General features: G+C 42.2%; 1 protein-coding gene across 2 annotated transcripts in view; it reads right to left on the bottom strand.

Annotated features, from left to right (window-relative positions):
• The window catches only part of RBPMS (RNA binding protein, mRNA processing factor), a 262,358-nt gene that overhangs the window by 40,660 nt on the left and 196,208 nt on the right, over positions 1–25,490 (bottom strand). Inside the window, exon 6 of one of the 2 annotated variants that reach the window (XM_077476124.1) lies at positions 17,935–18,065. The exons of the other annotated variant lie outside the window; for it this stretch is intronic. Within the exon in view, the coding sequence (XP_077332250.1) occupies positions 17,935–18,065 (131 nt within the window). The remainder of the gene's footprint in view (positions 1–17,934; positions 18,066–25,490) is intronic. 2 annotated transcript variants of the gene reach the window in all.

Consider the following 25,490-nt stretch of genomic DNA (forward strand, 5'->3'; position numbering starts at 1 on the left):
GATTTTTCTTGTATTGAATTGTATTGTAACTGCACTGTCTGCCCTTATATTGTAAAGCGCTGCGCAAACTTGGCACTATATAAACACTGTATAATAATAACAATATAATGGAAGTTTCTGTGTTATTTGAATTATGAAGGATGTGTATTTCTTTCTTTGGGCAGAAAATCAGACAACCCCATACTTCTTCCAAGTACAAGGGCAAGATATATAATATAATCATGTTTTCTGGCACATCATGGCAGCGTACAGTTAATCTAAGGCCTGTTTCCCACATATCCAAAACTGGTTCTTTCCAGCAACAAGTAGGATGATTCTCTGTAGTGGTCAAAAGATTCAAGATTCTATCAACCCAGCAGGAAATTCAGAAGGGGTTGGGAGAGAAGTCAGTCCACTCTACTCAAAATGGACTACCAAGTCCAAGACTGCTTTCGTCACACAAGAAACCCAGAAGCCCTTTTGAAGGCATGCTTGTCTAAGTGTTGGGTCTCTGGGACCTACACCTGACAAACTGTATGTTTCCAAAAGATACACATGGAAAGAACAATTACATACAGGTGAGTATTCAATATTCCATGTTTATCTCAAGGAGAAGGTGATAATGCAGTGACATAAATTCCTCCTCTATAAAGTAGGGTAGAGTTGGCTTATGAAAGTGAGGAGGATAGAATAGGCTAGTGAATGATGTGGGTAGAATCCCTGCTCTACCTCAATCCCATATTATTTCCTAGGAAAACGTATCCCTAGAGATTACAGGTAGTCAGTGAGTTTTAGGAAAAATAAATACTAAGGTAGGCGCGCCACTGATGGGATACATAATATAATTGTGAAACGTGCTAAATCAGACCATAACATAGGCCAAGACTTGGGAAAAATGTGTTTATTCGGCTCCTTTACAGAAGTTTTTCGCAGTAAGAATTTGGAAAAATGATCATCAAATTTACATACTATACTTTATCTACTAGAGCCTTATTACAATATATTACGCAATTAACATACTGTACTTCACTGTTTATTTAAAAAGACTACATAAAATAGTAAAATATACAGAAACAGTATCATCTACCATTTTTTTTACGCACATCATGGAAAAGCATTGCCTACCCAGTAGGGCTAGCCTACCATCGGTCCCGAGCAGCAATTTCAGGAGGGTGGCAAATTGCTGAGGTGACAGGAGTGTGCGGGCAGAACAGGGGAACAGTCAGCGGGCGGCTCGGCTGCTGAGTGAATGGGCGGGCCAGTCGGCAGGTGAGCGGGCCTGCTGGCCAATCAGTGTGCCAGCAGGCATGGGAGCAGAGAGATTACATCATCTCTCATCGCCCTCCCTGCATCACTGCAGTTCTGCCCTCACTGTGATTACATCATCTCTCTGCTGCCTTTCTTCACTCTGATACACAGCAAGTGGCAATCCGCTACGCGTGGCAAGTGAAGTGGCAAGTGACAATCTGCAACATGTGGCAGGTGACGTTGGGGCAAGTGACAATCTGCAACGTGATGCAGGTGACAGCATGGCAAGTGATCAGGGGCGTAACTATAGGGGGTGCAGCAGTCGCGACCGCAACCGGGCCCTGTGATGCAGGGGGCCCATGCAGCCCCCTCTACATATGGCCAGCAGCAGCATAGGCAGCTAGGGGTACCAGTGCACCATGCACACAGGTGGTGGAGGTGGAAGGTGACTAGCAGAGCTCCATGCTCGACTATCGCACTGGCTGCTCTTTAGTTGTGCATTCCCCGCATGACCTGTGTCCTCGGCCGGCTCCTCAGAGTACCCCTCTCCTGCTCCATGCATTGCCGCTCAGTCTGATGTCTGTTATCCCCAGCCAGAGTCCCGCCCCCCCTGAGTCCGGCCCACACTGCACTGCATACTTCTCCCGGGTAAACAAACTTTAAGCACACAGATGCAGTGCAGCCCTATGAGAGCCCCCCAGAGGACACTGCAGGCTTGTCTGCCAGCCCCCCTCCTACCCCGTCATACACAGATGATGAAAGGTCTTTCTGGGAGATATGCTGATCACCCGTCCAGCACACTGGATGGAGCCCAGGCCAACATGGATGAGTGTGCGAGCTACAGCTTGGTCATGGTGAGTGAGAAGACCTCATCCCCCACACACTATTACATACCCCCTCCATCTCCCCCTGGGTACAGGGACCCCTTCTCACGTGGGGACAGGGACCCCCTCCTCCCCTGGGGACAGGGACCCCTTCTCACCTGGGGTCAGTAACTTCATCTGCCCTGGAGAAAAGGACCTCATCTCTTCTGGGGACGGGGACCCCATCCTGCCTAAGGACTGTCCCCCAATGGGGCACCTACAAATTTTAAAACTAATAGGCCAAAAAACTACTGATACCAGTGGTGGAACTACAGGGCTCACAAAGGTCATACCTGGTACCACGCCCTGGAGTTCCACCGCCGGAATCCAAGGGAAGGGCCCTGGCTGGGGTTCAGGGGGGCCCTTTATGGTTTCTTGCATCGGGGCCCTGAAGGTTCTAGTTACGCCACTGCAAGTGATAATCCACAATGTGTGGCAGGTGGTATCGTGGCAAGTGACAATCCGCAATGTGTGGCAGGTGATGTCGTGGCAAGTGATAATCTGCAATGTGTGGCAAGTGACAATCCGCATCTGGTGGCAGGTGATGCGCTCAGAGCTCCCACTGATTCTGCATTATGGTGAGTTGAACTATTTTATAACAATGTAATAATAGAAATAATGCACTTCAATCATTTTTATTATTTTCATTCTTTTTTTTTTACAAGTAATGGCTTTGATCTGTGACATTGCGGTAGACAAATCGGACATTTTTGACACATTTTTGGGACCATTGGAATTTATACAGCGATCTGTCCTATAAAAATGCACTGATTACTGTGTAAATGTCACTAGCAGGGAAGGGGTTAAATATGTTCCCTGGGCGGTGCTTCTAACTGTGGGATACTGACGGAAGGAGAGACATCTGTTTCTAATCACAAGGAACAGCAGATCTGTCTCTCCTCCCCTGTCAGAATGGAGATCTGTCTGTTTACATTGATAGATCCACATTTCAGCTCTCTGTGGAGCGATCGCGGGTGGCCAGCTGACATTGCGGCTGCCAGCCACGCACAGGTCCTTTTATACTCCTATATACATGTATAGAGCCATGACAGGTCCTCTTTACACACCTACATACATGTATAGAGCCATGACAGGTCCTCTTTACACACTACATACATGTATAGAGCCATGACAGGTCCTCTTTACACACCTACATACATGTATAGAGTCATGACAGGTCCTCTTTACACACCTACATACATGTATAGAGCCATGACAGGTCCTCGTAATACTCCTACATACACGTATAGAGCCATGACAGGTCCTCTTTATACTCCTACATACTTGTATAGAGCCATGACAGGTCCTCTTTACACACCTACATACATGTATAGAGCCATGAAAGGTCCTCTTTACACACCTACATACATGTATAGAGCCATGACAGGTCCTCTTTACACACCTACATACATGTATAGAGCCATGACAGGTCCTCTTTACACACCTACATACATGTATAGAGCCCTGACAGGTCCTCTTTACACACCTACATACATGTATAGAGCCATGACAGGTCCTCGTAATACTCCTACATACACGTATAGAGCCATGACAGGTCCTCTTTATACTCCTGCATACATGTATAGAGCCATGACACATCCTCTTTACACACCTACATACATGTATAGAGCCATGACAGGTCCTCTTTACACACCTACATACATGTATAGAGCCATGACAGGTCCTCTTTACACACCTACATATATGTATAGAGCCCTGACAGGTCCTCGTAATACTTCTACATACACGTATAGAGCCATGACAGGTCCTCTTTATACTCCTACATACATGTATAGAGCCATGACAGGTCCTCTTTACACACCTACATACATGTATAGAGCCATGAAAGGTCCTTTTTACACACCTACATACATGTATAGAGCCATGACAGGTCCTCTTTACAGACCTACATACATGTATAGAGCCATGACAGGTCCTCTTTACACACCTACATACATGTATAGAGCCCTGACAGGTCCTTGTAATACTCCTACATACACGTATAGAGCCATGACAGGTCCTCTTTATACTCCTACATACATGTATAGAGCCATGAAAGGTCCTCTTTACACACCTACATATATGTATAGAGCCCTGACAGGTCCTCGTAATACTTCTACATACACGTATAGAGCCATGACAGGTCCTCTTTATACTCCTACATACATGTATAGAGCCATGACAGGTCCTCTTTACACACCTACATACATGTATAGAGCCATGAAAGGTCCTCTTTACACACCTACATACATGTATAGAGCCATGACAGGTCCTCTTTACACACCTACATACATGTATAGAGCCATGACAGGTCCTCTTTACACACCTACATACATGTATAGAGCCCTGACAGGTCCTCGTAATACTCCTACATACACGTATAGAGCCATGACAGGTCCTCTTTATACTCCTACATACATGTATAGAGCCATGAAAGGTCCTCTTTACACACCTACATACATGTATAGAGCCATGACAGGTCCTCGTTATACATGTATAGAGCCATGACAGGTCCCCTTTATACTCCGATACGCATGTATAGAGCCATAACATGTCCTCTTTATACTCCTATATACATGTATACAGCCATGACAGGTCCTCTTTATACATGTATAGTGCCACGACTGGTCTTCTTTATAATCCTTTATACATGTATAGAGCCATAAAAGGTTATCTTTATACTCCTATACATATAAACAACCATGACAGGTCCTCTTTATATTTCTACATACATGTATTGAGCCATGACACATCCTTAAATACTCCTATACAGATGCATAGAGCCATGGCACGTCCTCGATATACTCCTATATACATGTACAGTATAGTGCCATGACCGGTCCTCTTTATACGCATATATATATACATATAGTGCCATGGCAGGTCCTCTCTATACTCCTATTCATGTAAACAACCATGACAGGTCCTCTTTATACTCCTATACATGTATAGAGCCATGACAGGTCCTCTTTATACAACTATACATGTATAGAGCCATGACAGGTCCTCTTTATACTCCTATACATGTATAGAGCCATGATGGGCCCCCATTAGTTATGCTATAAAATAATGGATGTGGGGGCCTTTTGGTGGGCGTGATTTTTTTTGGGGGGGGGGGGGGGGCAGCATTTCATTCTTGGTACCAGGCAGCACAATGTCTTGGGCCAGCCCTGCTACCCAGGTCTCTGTGTTCAAGAGCATTTGTAGTAGACAGAACAGAAGGGGGAGCATTGCTTAGAATGGTGTAACGAAATGAGATGAGAGGCTGTGTTCTCTAGAAATAACAGAGGTGCAGGACAAATACTGTGAACACATACCAGTGTTGAATGATTTTTTGCTATGTAGTGGAAGTGTGGGAGATTGGATTAATAAAGCCGTATGTGGAAAAATACAGTATAAGGCTCATGGAAAGACTAGTGTGTTAAGAGAGGGTTAATTATGTTTAGCTTGAAGATGCTATTGAAGTGACTTAGTGGTAGCTTCATAAATGTCATTGTAACTCAAGTCTATTTTCTATACAGAAACGTACTAATGAATAGATTATCTCATTATCCTATGGACTTTAAAAAAATTGTCATACTGCTTAAAGGAGTTGTAAACCCTTGCGCTTTTTTTACCTTAATGCATCCTATGCATTAAGGTGAAAAAAAACACCTGTCAGTGACCGGCCCGATTCCCCCCCCCCCCCCGTTTTATTTACCTGAGCCCTGGAACTTCACCCAGCGGGGACCTCTGTCCCTCTGTCCGGGGTTCTCGGCGCAGCCATTGGCTCCCACTGCTGTCAATCAAATCCAATGACGCGGGCGCCGGGGGGGTGGGGCCGAGTCATACATCCGGCTTCTATGGATCCTGAATGATGGACTCGGGAGCGTGCCCGCAAGGTGACCCCCCGGAAGATCGCTTCTCTTAGGGGGTTATCTGATGTGGGGAGGAGTCGTGAGAGCCACAGAGGGACTCCAGAAGATGGTGTTCGGGGCCACTCTGTGCAAAATGAGCTGCACAGTGGAAGTAAGTATGACATGTTTGTTTGTTTTTGTTTTTTATAATTGAAGCTTTAAAATCACTTTAAACTATTTTCTTAGTGCAGGCAGCAAACAGCCCACGGTACAATGATATATTGCACAATAGTACTAAACAATAAAGACAGCATTCATAATAAATGAGCAATGTGGCAATTATGGTACCCTGAAAACACATTCAAATCCAAAATCCATGCTACCTGTTTTTCATAGCTATCCTCCAGTGACAATAACTTATGACGCAAAAAACCTCTCTCGTTATCATGCTAGTGAACCACCTTACTTTGCTATATTTAAATGCCCACTTCAGTTATCTCTTATGAAAAAGAGGTAAAAACAGGGGTGTGAATTGCAGATAACTGTTTTTATGTGCACAGTTTCAACAACACAGCATCGCATACATCACTTGCTGACAGGTAAAGCAAAACAGATTGCTAGCTATGCAAAGGAAAAGTAACTAAGCAGATCCCAAACGCATATACATTTTATAACAACACCCTTACATAAAAAAGTTTGTCCTTAAAGTGGAATACAGCAGGGGCCTCAAAACTTTCTAAACAAAGGGCCAATGTACTGTCCTTCAGACTTTAGGTAGGCTGGACTGAGGCCCCTGAAAGTAGAAAATGCCCCAGTGTCAGTGGGAGTAAACAATGCCTCAGGCTTGGTGGTCAATAAGACGGAAAATAGTGCCCCATCATCGGTATTAGTAGGAGGAATACTGCCCCATTGTTGGTGACATTGGGAGGAATAGTGTCCCATCTTTGATGTCATTAGTAGAAATAGTTTACCATTGGTGGTGTCAGTGGGGGTAATGGTGCCTCATAGGAAGAAAAGCGCCTCATATCAGAGAAAAAGTGCCCAAGGACTTGAAAAAGTCCACATCCATCCCAAGGGCCGCAGTTTGGAGACCACTGGAACAGTACATGTAAAGGACAAATGAACTCACTTGTTATTTATATGTATCACATGCCTTTGGAATCATGGCAAACTTTCTGAAATGCTGAAATACAGGCCATTGTGTTCAACGTTTCAACCACCCTACTTTCGCTAAGACCACAACAGCCTAGCTTGGACACTTGGAGGCTGGAGCATGCGGCTGCACAGCACGAAACTGCATGGCAAGATATTGCACTTCTGAAATGAAGAACTGAGAAAGTCCTGTCTGACTGAGCTTCAAGGTGTTAAAGTCATATAAAAATGAGTCTGTCATGAGGGAGGAATGGGGCTGCTATTGTTCACATCCTGAATAAATTTACTATGGCTGCGTTTGACTTTAAGCACAACTAAATGTAAACAAAAGTGAACAGGCAGGCTTTTTATTGCAAGAGAGACATGGAATATCTCTTCTGCAATAAAGTACACTTACCTGCCTATTTGCAATTCCATGTGGAATGTACACTGAGCTGTGCATGTATTCCAGCACTCTGCCAGTGTGCTGGGATGACTATAATAAATTGCATTTGCTTGAAAACAATTTGTGCATCCTGCACCAGTCTATCAAAATGACCAAGGGTAAGCACCCGGGGGAAAATGCGGACACCAGTGAGGGACCTTGCAGGCACAAACTGTTGAAACCAAGGTGAGTATTTGTGCCTTCAGTTCCGCTTCAATAACATTTCCTGTACAACATTAGCAATATTTTGACTCAGTGCCTTCTTCAGACAGAATCACAGATTAAGAATAGCTAGGGGACCAAGTTATTCTGGTTCCTAATGGATTGCAGTGAAATGTATGTAATAATACTTCTTCGCCACTGATATGTATTCATTAAAATATTACACAATATAATGTATTTGCTAGATAACAATTAGTCACAAATATATTATTTGGCTCTAGTTCAGCCTTTGGCAAGTATACAGAGGGCCAACAATATACAGTGGATATAAAAAATCTACACACCCCTGTTAAAATGTCAGGTTTCTGTGATGTAAAAAGAAAATAGACAAAGATAAATACTTTTCAAACTTGTGACCTATAAACTGTACAACTTATTTGAACAACAAACTGAAATCTTTTAGGTGGAGGGAAGTAAAAGTAAAAAAAAATGAAAATAATATGGTTGCATAAGTGTGCACACTCCTTAAATTGTTGAAGCACCTTTTGATTTTTTTTACCACACTCAGTCTTTTTTGGGTATGAGTCTATCAGCATGGCACATCTTGACTTGGCAATATTTACCCACTCTTCTTTGCAAAAACACTCTGAATCTGTCAGATTGCGAGGGCATCTCCTGTCTTTCTTCAGATCACCCCACAGATTTTCAATCAGATTCGGGTCTGGGCTCTGGCTGGGCAATTCCAAAACTTTAATCTTCTGGTGAAGCCATTTCTTTGTTGATTTGGATGTATGCTTTGGGTTGTTATGCTGAAAGATGAAGTTTCTCTTCATGTTCAGCTTTCTAGCAGAAGCCTGAAGGTTTTGTGCCAATATTGACTGGTATTTGGAACTGTTCATAATTCCCTCTACCTAGACTAAGGCCCATGTTCCAGCTGAAGAAAAACAGCCCCACAGCATGATGCTGCCACTGCCATGCCTCACTGTGGGTATGGTGTTCTTCTGGTGATGTGCGGTGTTGTTTTTACGCCAAACACAACTTTTGGAATTATGGCAAAAAAGTTCCACCTTGGTTTCATCAACCATAACACATTTTCCCACATATTTTTGGAAGACTTCAGATGTGTTTTTGCTAAATTTAGCTGGGCTTGGATGTTTTTCTTTGTAAGATGAATATGGGAGATTGTTTTCACATATATCACAGAGCCAGTACTTGCCAGATATTCCTGCAGCTCCTTTAATGTTGCCGTAGGCCTCCAGGCAGCCCCCCTCACCAGCTTTCTTCTTGTCTTTTCATCAATTTTGGAGGGACCTCCAGTTCTTGGTAATGTCATTGTTGTGCCATATTTTCTCCACTTGATGATGACTGTCTTCACTGTGTTCAGTGGTATCTCTAATGCCTTGGACATGTATTTGTACCCTTCTCCTGACTGATGCCTTTTAACAATGAGAAAATGTCAGGAAAGACCTACTAGAACCCCTGAACTTTATTTGGGGTTAATCAGAGGCATTTTAAATGATAGTAGGTGTGCACTGACTCCTATTTAACACGAGTTTGAATGTGATTGCTTAATTCTGAACACAGCTACATCCCCGGTTATAAGAGGGTGTGCACACTTATGCAACCACATTATTTTATTTTTTTATTTTTACTCCCTCCCCCCTAAAATAATTTTGTTTGTTTTTCAATTGAGTTGTACAGTTTATAGGTCACATTAAAGGTGGAAAAGTTCACAGGAACCTGACATTTTAACAGGGGTGTGTAGACTTTTTATCTACACTGTATATATATTTTTTTCTGTTTTTTTCCAATGTTTTTTTTTTACCACAGCAAAGAAGGGAGTTTTATGGGCACATAGCAGTGCATGATCACATAGCCTATGCAATGTTTAATATTTTAATCAAGATCTTTTGGCTCTGCCTATGACAGACATGAACTCTGTGAACTCTGTCAAAATGTATAACTCTGGTCATCACAAAAATCATGTGACTGAGGCCTATATAGCCAGTATTATATGTTACTGCAGGTATACCCAAACATCTTCTAAGTTATCAATGTGAAACAGCATGGTATGTAAAGGCCTTTCATCCTGTTCACTGAACCGCAGCATACTTAGCAGGAGTGCTGACACAATGTTCTCAGGCAAACGAAGGACATCTTCATCTTTCACGTGCTGTCAGGTGCATGAATGAGCCTTTATGATAGGAGGCCTGTGTGATCAATTAGTAACTATCTCCCTCTAATCATGGAATTTACCTAGGCATCTGATGAAAAGCATAAGTGATCAGTACTGGAGCTGGGAACATGTTCTTTGAGATAATTAACTTGGCTTGTTGGGACAAGTATGTGGGATTTATACTGTAGAGGCAATACCATACCATCTGTCCTGGCTTTGTAATCCCCAAACCTTTCTAAGCCAGACATGAAAAACAGAACACACATGTCCATTTGTCCATTGTACATACCATTTAAAATATTATTCAAATATTATTATTTAGTGAGAAGCAATTCTTAAAACCGACAATTTGCTGATTAGTTAAAATGGAAGTAAACCCTTCCAAACAACTTTGACCTACAGGTAAGCCTAGATTAAGGCTTACCTGTAGGTCCAAGTAATATCTCCTAAACCTATATGGTTTAGGAGATATTTGCCCGAAAATGGGCACCGCTGTCTACGGCGCATGCGCCGTAGACAGCGGCGCGCATGCGCACTAAATGCGGCAAGTCCAAGAATGGATTTGCCAAATTTGTCGACTCCCGTGCGCATGCGCGGGAGTGACGTCATCGCGGCCTCGCCGTATGACAGCGGCGGAGCTGCGAGGCGCGACTCCCGTGCGCATGCGCGGGAGTGACGTCATTGCGGCTTCGCCGCTGTCATTGGTCGGAGCTGCGAGACGCCACCAGCAAGATGGACGCGGCGGACTACAGGGATCAGCGGCGACTTCGCTGGCTCCTGTGTCAGGTAAGTGACACATAATGAGCTACTATGCGATGCATAGTAGTCCATTATGCTTTACCTTTGCAGGGAAAAAAAGAGGAAGTAAACCCATCAGGGTTTACTTCCTCTTTAAACATACAGCATTGTGCATATGCTGATAAAAAAATACATGCAAAAAATGGTAAAAATAAAATAAAAATACATGCAGAAATGGCATGGTTTTTAGACAGTGTGTTTCTGTAAATGCCTCTTTATTTTTTATTATTTTCTGTAGACTTGCAAAAAAGGTCATATTTGCAGGACTTCCAGGTAGTTGCATAGGTGCATTTAAAAACTACATCCATTATGCTTTTTACTTCTGAAAAATAAACTCACCAAATGCCCAGATCTTTTATGATAAAAGGGCACAGGTCACTTGCACAGAATTCCTTCTCTATACCAAACTATCCAACATCAGTAAGGCCGCGTACACACGCGGGGACTGTTCGCCCAACTTTGTCCGTCAAACAGTTTCGGCAAACAGTCCGCTCAAACTTAGCATGGACGGACATGGCCACACACGACGGACGAACAGTTTGCTGAAACCGTGCGCGATGACGTGAACGGCACGTACGGCGGGACGAAAAATACGACGTCCTATACACTGCATTATAGCTTTCGGCGTGAAAATCCTTTCTGAGCATGCGCGCAACTTTGTTTGACGAACAAGCCTACACACGAGCGGACTGTTCGCTGAAACAAGGTTTCAGCGGACAGTTTTTCGGAAATTCCGAAAAACCTTGTCCGTCAAACTGTCCGCTGAAACTGTCCGCTGAAAGCCCACACACGAGCGGACTGTCCGCCCAAACACTGTTCAGCGGACAAAGTTGGGCGAACAGTCCGCCCGTGTGTACGCGGCCTAAGGGTTTATGCACTCATCTTAGATATGTAAGCAGGGATTAGTAACCATTTTGGTAAGGTCCCTCCCCTGGGGGGAGTTGGGGAGTGGAGTACTGTATCTTTATATAAGCTGGTGTGGGAGGAGTCTTGGTCCGAGTAGTACTGGGAACAGACTACCCCAATATACACTATATAAGTCTCTAGTCCGTGAAGGAGAGTACCCTTTGGGGTAGGCTGTAGAGACTCTGGGGGAGAACCACTTATGTGGGACCTGCATTAAAGAGTGTTGGAGAGCTGCCCAAATATTCAGTGTCCATGTGTTTCTACATTGTGGTGAATTGTACTTCTGGATAGAAAGCTACGGAGCTGAAGAATATGATATACAGATCCGTTGACTTGTTGCTGTTACAGTAAAACTTTCTTAAAAGGCTGTATGTGTAGTCATTCCACTATTCTTGGAGGTGGACCTTGGGCCAGGAGAGTGTGAGTAACCAAAACGGCAGAGTTTCTCCCTATGCAGGTGTGTGTGTGTGTGTGAACCCTATCATCTGAGCATATAGAAGATGAGAGATGCCCTGGCCAGCTTGCCGGGAGCTGGCAGCGAATCAGGGCTGCCAACAGTTATTGCTCAATATTCCAGTAAGGCAGCATAAGTACCCAAAAAAGTGTAGCATTTGTATTTAAAAATACATATTAAAATGTATAATATTTCCTATTAGATGGTGTTAATTAGCACTATATATACTCACTTTGCCATTTGCCTAATGGCATCAACTATTCTACGTAATGTGTCTGGACTTCTTCAGTGCCCAGATGAGCTGACATGACCATAGAAATCTATATTACCCTCTGTTATCATTTTTTGTCTCGCATATCTCCCCAATTTATAGCAATTCTTTGTTTACAGACCAATTTAAAACAGGTTCCCAGTACTCCAACTCCAAGACATTCACATAATAGTGAAAAGAGTCACCCGTCCACAGAAGAAATCAATCAGATTACATTCTGTCCACCATGGCCAAGACTAAAGAGCTGTCCAAGGATGTCAGGGACATGATTAGAACTACACAAGGCTGGAATGAGCTACAAGACCATCGCCTAACATCTTGGTGAGAGGGTGACAACGGTTTCTGCGATTATTCGCAAATGGAAAAAACACAAAATAACTGTCAATCTCCCTCCATCTGGGGCTCCATGCAAGATCTCACCTCGTGGAGATTCAATGATCATAAGAACTGTGAGGAATCAGCCAAGAACTACATGGGAGAAACTTGTAAATGATCACAAGGCAGCTGGGACCAAAGTCACCAAGAAAAAAATTGGTAACACTGCGCCAGGAAAGACCAAAATCCTGCAGCTCCTGCTCAAGAAAGCACATGTACATGCCTGTCTGAAGTTTGCTAATGAACAACTGAATGATTCAGAGGAGAACTCGGTGAAAGTATTGAGACCATAATTGAGCTCTTTGACATCAACTCAACTCGCCGTGTTTGGAGGAGGAGGAATGCTACCTATGACCCCAAGAACACCATCCCCACCGTCAAACATGGAGCTGGAAACATTATGCTTTGGGGGTACAGGACAACTTCACTACATCAATGAAAGGGACCATGTACCCTCAAATCTTGGGTGAGAACCTGCTTCCCCCAGCCAGGACACTGAAAATGAGTTGTGGATGGGTATTCCAGCATGACAATGACTCAAAACACATGGCCAAAGCAACAATAGAGCGGCTCAAGAAAAAGCACATTAAGGTCCTGGAGTGGCCTAGCCAGTCTCCAGACCTTAAAGGGGTTGTAAAGGTTTAATTTTTTTTTAAATAACAAACATTATACGTACCTCCACTGTGCAGTTCATTTTGCACAGAATGGCCCCAATCCTCGTCTTCTGGGGTCCCTCAGCAGCTGTCTCGGCTCCTCCCCACAAGAGCTAACCCCCCTCTGGGAAGCGCTTTCCCAAGGGAGTTAGCTTGCGGGCATGCTCCTGTATGATACAGCCGGTGGCCCATAGCCGCCAAGTGTATTACTTGGCCCGCCCCTGGCATGCCACGTCATTGATTTGATTGACAGCAGCGGGAGCCAATGGCTGCGCTGCTATCAATCATCCAATGAAGAGCCCACAAGAGCTGGGGGAAAGAAATGCAGGATCGCGCCCATGGAGATTCGGGGGTCAGGTAAGTAAAACGGGGGCTCAGGGGGGCCAGAGAGTACAAAGGTAGGATGCATTAAGGTGAAAAAACACGAAGCTTTACAACCCCTTTACAACCCCTTTAATTTCATAGAAAATATGTGCAGGGATCTCAAATTTACCAAATGTAAATGTGGAGTTACCAAATAAATTTAAGCCTCAAAACCTTAATGACTTGGAGGGGATCTGGAGAGGATCTGCAAAGAGGAGTGGGACAAAAATCCCTCCCGAGATGTGTGCAAACCTGGTGGCCAACTACAAGAAACATCTGACTTCTGTGATGGCTAACAAGAGTTTTGCCACCAAGTCCTGTTTTGCGAAGAGGTCAAATACTTATTTCAGTCATTAAAATGAAAATCAATTTGTAACTTTTTTTAAATGCGTTTTTCTGAATGTTTTTGTTGTTATTCTGTCTCTCATTCTTAAAATAAACCTACCATTAAAATTATAGACTGATCATTTCGTTGTCAGTGAACAAACATACAAAATCATCAAATACTTTTTACCATCACTGTGTAAATGGCACAATGGCTTTGTCTCCAAAAACTCAAAATGTCAGCAATATTCATTTCAAACAATGTAGTACATTCCAGATGAAATAATCATAACTGCCTTTCAATGCTTCAGACTTCATTTTGACATGCACTGTAGTTTACCTAATCTGTTTATGGGATCAAAAGTTGTCTTCAAAATGTAAAAAATATTTTTTAGCTTATTAATACATTTCTGGAGCTGAGACCTATACAGAGTTTCTACATCTATCCACTCAACATTATATTACATGTATGGCAGTTAAGGTTACATTATTGGCTGTGCTGAAAATATGAAATCATTTTCCCTGTCATGCGCTAAGCCACAAGGGATCTGCAATCATCTTTTTTTTTTCCATTCTGCGATATTCTGTTACAAACAACATTTAAACAAGATGATACACCCCAGAGAAGACAGGCTGTGCATTTATAAATCACCCCCATATGTACGTTTATACAGTATCTCATCATCACCATAATGAAGCTTTGACAGCATGACACATTGTATAGGTTAACATTATGTACTCTTTCATTTCAGTTAAGTAGAGCTTACCAAACTCTTTGCATTTTTTGGATTTTGGCCCAGCCTTGCATCACTGATGCATATTTCTGAAATCATATATGCTATTTTCATGGATAGTTAGGAGAAAATGTTGTTGGACTGATCTTGATTTAATTTTATCAATTATGTGATTGAGCTTGAAGCTGTCACGGTTTGTCGAAAGATGTACATTAACAGACGTGTCAGTGAATAGGTACTCCATTTAGCTCTGACTTAGGACAACAAGGAATAGGATAATAGTTTACTTTGCTAAGAACAAGCATGTCCTTTTGCCCATACAAATCAAGACCATATTTCTCATCCTCTATCTAAAACTCAGTTGCTGGTGGCAATTTCATATGGTCACAACAGAGTGGCAAGGGCATAGGCATAGTCCAATAAAAACTGAAAGTAGAAACTAAACTGGCTTGACGAGACAAGTTACTACTATCACACACATTTCTTTTATTAAGGATGGGAGAACAAAAAAAGTAAACATCCCTCTTTGGACAAACTGCCATTATGACTATCTATAATGACTGTGTATATGCATATACATATACAATATATATATATATATATATATATATATATATGTGTGTGTGTGTGTGTGTGTGTATATATATATATATATATATATATATATATATATATATATATATATATATATACATATACATGTTTATCTAGTTTCAACAATAATTCAATACGACTTGAAGGTTGTCATCACACTGCTGCCCAGCAGACAAACTGCACAGTATTTAATAGAATAAAATAATAAAATTAAAAAATAAAGAAATTATCAAACTAACATGTGATTAGAGCACTGTGCTTGGCAAAAAGCTAGTATGCACAAGCTTTTGGGATCTGCCAGACTGAGATAATCTCAAATGCCCTAGTTAGTACATTAGTCCTCACACATACATGCCATACTTTTTTATGGAAATTCTGTAAAATTATAAACAGCAGTCCACAGTTTTCAAAAATTTCTTAACCACCTGCCTACTGGGTATTTTCACTCTCTTTCTGACCAGACCAATTTTCAGCTTTCAGTGCTGTCGAACTTTGAATATTTGTGCGGTCCTGCAGCACTGTACCCATACTAAATTTTTATTATTTTTTTGAGACAGATACAGCTTTCTTTTGGTGGTATTTAATCACCACTGGGTTTTTAAACTTTTGTTAAATAAACAAAAAAAGACCGAAAATGTTTAAAAAAAAAACTTTTTCTTTGTTTCTGTATAACATTTTTGACAATAAGTAATTTTTCTTCTTCACTGTTGAGCGCTGATGACGCTTAACTGCTGGGCACTGATAGGCTGCACTGATGGGCATTGATGAGGCTGTAATGATGGGCATTGATGAGGCTGCACTGATGAGGTGGCACTGATGGCCACTGATAGGCGGCACTGATATACTGGACTGATGGACACTATAAAGCTGCACTGATGGAACCCAATTGGCACTTATGAGGCTGCACTCATTATCAGGGCACTGATAATTAGTGCCCTTATTATCAGTGTAAATGTGTGCTGTCACAGGATTGACAGTTATAGATTGTAAGCTCTTCTGAGCAGGGCCCTCTTAATCCTCTTGTATTTTATTGTATTGTAACTGTATTGTCTCCCTTTTATATTGTAAAGCGCTGCGTAAATTGCTGGCGCTATATAAATCCTGAATAATAATAATAATAATAATAATAATATAGGCTTTCCTTTCATTACACAGTGACATGCTGAGGAAAGTGAATGCTGATAACTGTCATTTTTTTTACATGGGGTCATCTGTAATTGTACACAGCTGATAACATGGTAAAGGGCCACTGTGATTGGTGCTTTACTTTGATCTGTGATCAGATGTGTCCAAAGGACACAGCAATCACAGAGTGTGCCCAATGCGGGGTCTGGGAAGATGCCAATAGACGCCCTCTCAGAACTGGACAACCGCACTATAGCTGTCTTTCAGTTATAGCGCAGTTGGCAAGTGGTTAAATTAACAAAAGTGCAAGAACCTTTTGGTGCCTTCATGCACTTGTGTTATTCTTCAAATCAATCCTTCTAACCCTGTGTTAGCCCTTGGACCCTAGGCTCAGGCTGTGCACAGGGTGTCAAATGAAATTGAGTCCCTCTCCCACTGAAATATATTTAATGGCCCTAAACTATGAAAAAAGCACACTAGAAAAAGTAGAGTAGCAGACATTGTACATGGCAACCATTAAAGCTCAACTCCGGGAAATCATATAATTCCTCCTTGCAGTGGTGCAACAGATAACTGCACATTTAGGTCTAGGGGAGAGTAACAACATTTTACTTACACGATCCTCTGATCCCCTGGCAGAAAGCAGTCCCCTATGCTCCAGTGGTGGACTGTCCCTACGTGTGACCATGTCCAGAGCAGGGCTATGCTTAAGTCTGGATGACATAAGGACTTTAAACTGGTGGAGCAGAGGGGAACCGGTTTAGCAGCACAGATGAGTGGATGATGGGGTAAGTAAATGTTCTTTTCCATTCCCCCAAACCTAAAATAGTTAGCCCTTGTAGTGCAGGCACCCCCCCCCCTCCCCCTTGCAAGGTGGATTTTTCAAGTTTCCCAGTGTTGGGCTTTAAGATCCCAACTGTTCAATTTAGACATAGTCAACAACTTGGCTGCAATAACAACATCACAATGTATCGCTGTTCTAATGTTCATATATGAACCGTCATTTAATTTACCTAGCAGAATATTCACAGTGTGACTTCATTACTGTTATTACTGCAAACTTCAACAAGGTCATTCAGTAAACAGTAAACTTGAAAGCATGGAAGCAGTAGAGCAAATACAACATGTAAAAATCTGTATAAAGGCTACTTAACTCTATATAGCCATCATACTTTTAGCATAAAAATCAATTTCGTTAAAAATCTTTGCATCAACATTAAGCCATTTACAATAAACAAAACTTGCTCTTTATTGTACCCAATTTAAGTTACTGACACTTAGGTACACCAGTGAAAGTTAAACCTAGATTTGAAAATCAGAGATGTAGGGTTCCCGCCACACAAAGAGAAGATGATAAGGACAAGGCAGGCATTATAAGCCTCCTTGTGGTGTGCCAGTTAGCTGGTAGAACAAGGGTTAGTGTGTGGAGTGCACCGTGGTACCAGGAAAGGGCAAGTGGGATATAGAGTGAGGACGTGGCTGATTGGTATCAATTACCTGGGCATGCAGTGAAGCGGGATAGGTAAAAGCAGGAGGAGGTAGAGCAGGTGCTAATTCCGCTGGGTAGAGGGAGTACGGCGCCCACACTTCAGGGCTACCCGGGTAAAGTGCAGGCACTGTGAGTTCATCTGCAAGAAAAGAATAAGGACACCATGTTAGTAATAACAATGTTGAAGAACCACAGTGAGAACTGGTGTCAAGATCTATTGCATGCTTTGTGCTTATAGTGTTTACATTTGATGCCCAAATGAAGTCACAGAGATAGATATTCAGTCAGACAGATATTGTACTAACAATCTCTATTTTCATAGTCTTACCTTTACTTTCCTGTTATAGTAATTGTGCAAAGTGTCTTAATATGACTGTGCAAAGCAATAAGGACCAGAGATTGACCATGTTGTTCAGAGTACCTTAATCTGATCCGGCACTCCCTGCCTTTCATTGCAATCTGTGTGAGGACCCTTGTGGGCACTATTCATCTAAGCTCATTAAGCACTGGACTGGGAGCAGAAGGAGCGTTTCCACTAAGAAATAAAATTATTTAAAGCATTTTAAAGTGAAAATCAGTGTGAAATCATAACATATGGCAGTACAGGATCAGAGAAGATTGGGTTAAAGCCCAACTCTTGGCAATTAAAAAAATTATCCCTTGCAGTGGGGATATGCTCACACTTCCAGGGTTAATAGCTTGCTTGTCTTTGGAAGAGGAGAAATCATTTTACTTACCTGATCCTCTGCTCCCTCTGACAGGCAGCACTCCCTGATGATTTGGCGGTGGACTGTCCCTTGGCATCCTCGCATCCTGAGCAGGGCTATAGAATCTGGCTCTAGTCTTATGCATTTATTTAACAAATCTTTATTTTGCAGTTTCAATTGTATGTCAATACAGAGAGGGTTATAGATTAAGAGGAAAAAGCTTAAGAACTTCCAAAATTCCAATTCCATAGTCAATATTACTGGTGGATTGCGCAATGTGTAAACATCAAGCCACCCTACTCTTTATTGTGGGCTAAGATATTCATTACAGTATATTCCAGGTACAGCTAGTATCGTAAGAAATCAGAGCAGGAATACAAGGAAATATGAAAAGGAGAAAGACTGTTACAAAAAAAAAGAAAACATAGAAGAACATAGAATTAACATAAGCAATAGCAACTCACATTGTCCTTAGGCCCTATGCCCCCCTGCTATAAACTATAAACCAAGTGTAGGGATATTTAATTTTGTATATTTTTACAGAAGCGATTGTTTACAAGTGTCAAAAACCCTGCTACTGTCTTGATGACATCAGGACCCTAGACTGCTAAACACTAGAGCGCGTGGGGACTGGTAAAGTTGTGGGTACAGCAGAGGATCCAAACTGTAGCCTGGGGGCCAGATGCTGCCCCTTGCCTACTTTTATCTGGCCCTTGGGGCAATATTCCTCCCCTTGACACGAACAACAGGGCAGTTATTCCTGCACTGACGATTTTTGCAAGGACAGGGCATTATTCCTTCACTGACATCAATAATGGGGCACTTTTCCTCTTCCTAATACTGAAGATGGACACTGTTTACTCCCACTGATGCCAGGACATTTTCTGTCCACAATCAGTCCAGCCCCCTAAAGTCTGAATAACAGTAAATCGGCCCTTTGTTCAGAAAGGTTGGAGACCCCTGTCTTAGACATAAATTAGCAAATAACCCTTGCAACGTGGGTTTTCCCAGAGTTGGACTTCTGCTGATGGCACTATAGGCTACATCGCTGTCATCCAGTTCTGGGAGAGTGCTCATTGACGTCCTCCCATAACTGCACCATCCCACGTGCGTGTTGTGGTAAGCATCCAGCGCACTTCATGATTGCTGTGTCCTTTGGACACAGCTGATCACATATCAAGGTAAAGGGTCAATCACAGTGGCCCAGGGTGAGGAGAGGAGAACCAGAAGTTGGAAAGTGTGAAAGAGAATATCGGCACTGATCATCAGTGTCCTGATGATCAGTGGAGCCCCAACAGTGCCCATCAGTGCTGCCTATTAGTGCCACATATCAGTGCCCACCAGTGCTGCCTCACGAGTGCCCATCATTGCTGCCTCATCACTACCCAGCAGTGCAGCCTATCAATGCCCATTAGTGCTGCCTATCAGTGCCCATCAGTGCAGCCTCATCAGTGCACATCAGTGAAGGAGAAAAATTACCTGTTTGCAAAGTTTTATAACAGAAACTAAGAAAAAGCGTTTTTTTTTTCAAAATATTTGGCCTTGTTCATGTTTTTAGCAAAAAATAAAAACCCAGAGGTGATTAAATACCACCAAAAGAAAGCTCTATTTGTGTGAAAACAATTAGAAAAATGTCATATGGTTACAGTGTTGCATGAACGCACAATTGTCATTCAAGGTGCGACAGTGCTGAATGCTGAAAACTAGCCTGGGCAGGAAAGGGGTGAAAGTGCCCAGAAGGTAAGTGGGCAAGGAAATTTTTTTTTTTTGTTACTCACTGTAAAATCCCAATATCTGAATAGAAGAGAACTGTGTCCTTCTTTTCTCTTATGTTCATTGTACATTTATTTTATAGCGCTGGCCTTGTGATCTGCATAGAATGCATCCAGATTTATAACTGAGGTTTTCAATTTTTTCGTGGGATACAGCACCAGTTATATGTCATGGTATGTATCCCATTACTGAGAAAAGTTGCCCACCCCTTCTGCCCTCTTCAAAATCAAATATTGTTGGTCAGAGGGCATGCAACTACTGCAGAATAGATTAAAAGACTGGGTGCTGCTCTTTCAGACTAGTGGTAACCTACACGAGCGGGGATCAGGTAAGAAAAAGTGATTTTTCCGATACCCAAGATATAAATAATTATTAACAAGTCCAGTGCAGGGGCAGCACCACTGCAATAAAGGATTTTTGTTTTCCCCAGGATTCAGCTTTAAGGAATACAATGATCACACCTCACTTTCAGTCTGCTGATTGGACTGTGAAGGAATAGAAACACACTGATAAGTCATCCCTATGCTCACTCTTCTCTCTCCTTCTCCCAGCACGTTCCCTGACAATACTTGTACATTCAGCAGAGTAGAGCAGAGTGTTGCATCTCCCTCTCCCAATCTGTGTTGCTGCACAGGGAATAATAAGGGCTTGGCATTAAGACACATTGAGGTAATTCTGCTACATAAAATATATTTTAAATGAATACAGAACTTTATCAAATATTGGCTTTATATCTGCCTGGAGTTCACTTTTACGGGAAGTCTGTAATGGGAAAATGGCATGACCATCTGGCTTTGTTAAAGATGTAGAGGATAAAAAGGAACAGGGATCATCTCTGTACTGTAGTTGCTGATAAATATAATAACTCAAATTTGATTCAGTTTACCAGAAACTATATGTACTCAAAATATACATGAGTGTTTTAATGCTTTAGGTTATTAAAGTTATTATAAATGAGTGTTCTTTGTTTACCTGCCAAACTGAAATGTCGTCTTTAGCAACAAGTGCGCAGACGTAGAGAGCTTTAACCTTATTACTGATTGATGTACAGTATGAATAAAGCAAAATGTCTGGTTTTGGATACAGTAAGGGAGGCATATAACCCCTGTTCGGTTTTCTGTTTTCCCTCTTTTTCCCATTGGTCAGATTTCCCTTTACTTCCTGTCTCATAGCCAAAACAGGAAGTGAGAAAATCCCTGTCACCGGGGTCTTCCCTTGATTCCTGTTCTGGTGTCAACCCAATATTTGGGATTTTCCTACACTTTTACTTTTGATGTTAACGGTAAACAGGTAAAAAGAGTTGACTCTCCCTAAAAGGGACACAGACAGCAATGAATGTTCTAATCCCTCTCCACTCTATCGAAAGATTTTAAAAATATTTTGCCTTTAGTAATACTTTACATTTCCACAGAGAATAAAAATAAGCCAGATTAAGTTAAATATTAATCCAAATCATATTTGTAAATCTTGCCTATGGAAAAAATATATAGTAATGATACAAAATATAATGTAGTAGAAATGGATAATGCTCCAGAGAGGGTCCAAAAAATCTGCTTGATTTTCTTCACACCCAAACTTCATAATTCTCGTGCCTCAAATCAATTTCAAAGAAGAAGGCGCGCACTTATACATAATCCGAACACGTATACTGCATATGTAGTGGTCTCTCCAATTCGGGTTTTTTTTTGTTTTTCAAAGGAAACCCATACATTTTTTAATACAATACAGTACAATTACATGAACAAATAGGAAAGGCTAGAAAAGATATTGATGAAGGACAACATGTGTGTAAGGGGGTATATTTATGTGGTGGGGCACTAAGGGAGCAAGCGTAAGTACAAAGGAAGAGCACATAGCATTGATGATGCACAAAGTACTACTGGTAACCAATCACATTTCACCTTTTATCAATGTCAATCTACTGAAATAAGATTTCAGTGATTTTAGCATTAATTCTGAAGCAGATAACTATCATTGTTAAACCCACTGAGATTTTTTTCAATATAGTGCACAGAATGTTCTCAGCGACCAAAATAAAGAAGTGGGGGATGGAGCTCCAATATATCTTCCAAGATCTGGGAAACAAAACAAGCACATGTGTACACCCAGAGGCCGTTACTAATATTCTCATGGCATTTCTTTTAAGGAAAACTGCTACTGCTGAGCATTTCCCAGAATCCCCTGGGGGCCATATTCCCCTGTTAATATACTTGTATTAGATGGGAAGGAAAAATAAACAAGCAACTTCCTGCAGTTTGGTTTCCTGGAACTAACAGTAATTGTAATTATTAAAGCTATTAAGATCAAGACGTCTTAATAGGAAGGCAGAATAAAACTAAGCAAGCTTGCATCCTGTGGGATGTACTGTGAGAATTTAGAATATATTCGGCACTTATACTGCTGGGAATAAACGGTCGCTGCACTACTACTTGTGTATAAGAGACACAAATGCCATTATCAGAACCATGAAAAGCAGGTGCAAAGGAAAGTATTTTGTGGTCCATGTAGGATTTTTAGCACTGACATTAAAAAAAAAGGGAAAATTAAAGTAGAACTATGGCATCCCATTAAAAAAATATGTGATGCAACACTTAAAGAGGAAGTAGACTCCCCTGGTTTGTTTGTACCTATAGGTAAACCTATAATAAGGATTACCTATAGGTACTGTAAATATCTCCTAAACTTCCATAGTTTAGGAGATATTTACTGTATACACGGCTGATGCTGTCATTGGCGCATGCACTTTGAAGGAACGGCTGCCTATGCCGTTTCTTCAGAGCCCTGTGCTGTGACTGGCGGCTCTCACGTGCATGTGCGGGAGTGACATCATTGCAGCTCTGGCCACACACTAGCTCATTATGCCTTTGTCTTACAGGTTTTTTTTTATTTATTTTATTGGGGTTTACAACCTCTTTAAATATGACTGTATCCGCACTTATAATTTTCTCTTTGTCCCCCTGCAAAGTCTCACAAATACCTATTGGTCTTGCCAGCGGAGTCCACTGAATGCAGATTTCCATGATGGAGTGGAAATGATGCTATACTGAGCAGAATTGTCGCTATCCTGTCCACTACTTTCTGGATTGAAAGAACTGTCTCTGTTGCTGAAACCCTCCCTCCCCCTGTGAGTTGCAGTGTCTGGGAGAGGAACATGTGAGACACAAATTAACTATTTGGATCAGTCAGGAAAGGTAAAATAAGATATTTTGTTAATGTAGCACCCTCTACCAATAGGTAGGTGCTAGTAATGGGATTTTTACTAAATAGACTGTCGGCACAAGGTACATTTAGGCAGGCCTATACTGCAAGCTTGGCCTGTCTGTTTTGATCTGAGGGCTGGGAGTTGTTAGAGTAGCAGTGGGTGCCACTAATTGTACTCTGGTTCTGAGGCGCCTCCCTTGCTTCCAGGGAGAATGTTCTGGAAGAGGGGCAGGGCCTAAAACTGGATTGGCAGGCAGCTCATGTGGGAGCCCTGACCAATCCCCAACTGGAATTGGCAGGGAGCAGGCCTCCTATATAAGCTAAGGTAACATACCACTGGGTGGAGTTGTCGGCCGGGTGAAGTGGAGAATGGAATACTAAACAGCAGCAGAAGGGGCACCCCCATCTGGGGGGGGGGTGCACCGACCGCAGGAGAAGGCCAGGGGAGAATCTATGAGGGAACTTTGCCTTTACATGGTCATTGGCAATGTCCTTATCATTACACGGTCATTGATAAGGAACTCCTGGAGCAGAGGGGCAGATGAAGCTGTCGGAATATATGGTCCGGTCAAGTTCTCCACCAAGGACTCGGGGCAGAGAAAGGACGGTTAGTGTACCACAGTGGAGGGCTGGATGTGCCAGGAAGTCTGTGAGGAAACTTCACCTCTACACGGTCATTAGTGAAGTCCCCATTTTTACATGGTCAATCAGAAGAGAGACAGTGGGGAATTGTGTCAAATCGATGTGGCCTGAGGGCACAGGATTTGCAAGTAGGGCTAGCTGAGAACAGTAGTCCACCACTCAACATGCTTTTAAGCTACTAGGCCTCTGGGGAGATGCGCTGCAATCAGAGCCAGCTTGAGGAACTATTCAGAGTGGGTCCTTCTTGTTTATAAAAGAAGATGTGACATTACTTTACATTGATAACTATGGGATACGTTTTCTGCAGGAGGAGAGGATTTCTGGGAACATCACCCTTACACGGTCAAGAGTGATGTCCTCATCCTTACATGGTCATGGGTGAGGAAGATCTGGAAGCAATAGTCTGCGGGAGTTACGCAGAGGAGGAGCAACAGTCTGCATGGTGATGCAGGAGAAAGTTCATAGCTGTTAAATATGCACATCATTTCATCAGGCTCAAACTATGTGCTAATGTGTAAAATGTCTAAGTATGATGGTGAAATTTATTATTCTATGGGCATCCCATATACCCCTTTCCCCCAAGCAAGTTGTACCCGCCAAAAAAAACAACAAAAAAAAAAAAACAGCAAAAGACTGTTCATTGTCTCTGCAAGTGATATATGGGAGCCTGGCAGCAGGGTGAATTGGTGGATGTTTGTTACTAGTGGCAACTACACCGCTACATTTACTTTAGGTGGCTCATGTATCACATAACAACTGGATACGATACTTGTTTAGACTGCATACAGGAGCCTTTAGTTGTACTTGAACATAGCAACCCATTTGAAGATATACAAACTTTTTCATAGAACTGCCCTGACCCCCAGAAGGTATGGTGGTACTCCCAGAGAAAGGGTGGGCCAAAATGTAATCTCAGGTTGTAGAGCAGACAAAGGTGCCAGTCACTTTGCAAGGTGCAACAAAAAAAAGGGTTTTTGCTCACACAGAAAACTCCAGGGAGAGAGGGTAAGAGCACAGCACACCTATGACCTAATCTACTACAAAAGCGAACAAAGTACTTACAGTCTTTACAGACAGAGAACCTTGAAGCTTAATAGGCATTATGTGACTGTAGCTCCTGACTATAAGGCACTTGTTAAATCATCTGCCAGCACCCTGGGGAGAAGTCTCCATACTTCAGTGATGTCCAAGCTCCACATCCAAGCTTTCACGTTTAGGCCTTTGCACAGAATGACCTCCTA

This window comes from Lithobates pipiens, unplaced genomic scaffold (genome assembly GCF_037356315.1).
Source record: "Lithobates pipiens isolate NorthernLeopardFrog02 unplaced genomic scaffold, aLitPip1_a1.2 Scaffold_13, whole genome shotgun sequence".
Lineage (NCBI taxonomy): Eukaryota > Metazoa > Chordata > Amphibia > Anura > Ranidae > Lithobates > Lithobates pipiens.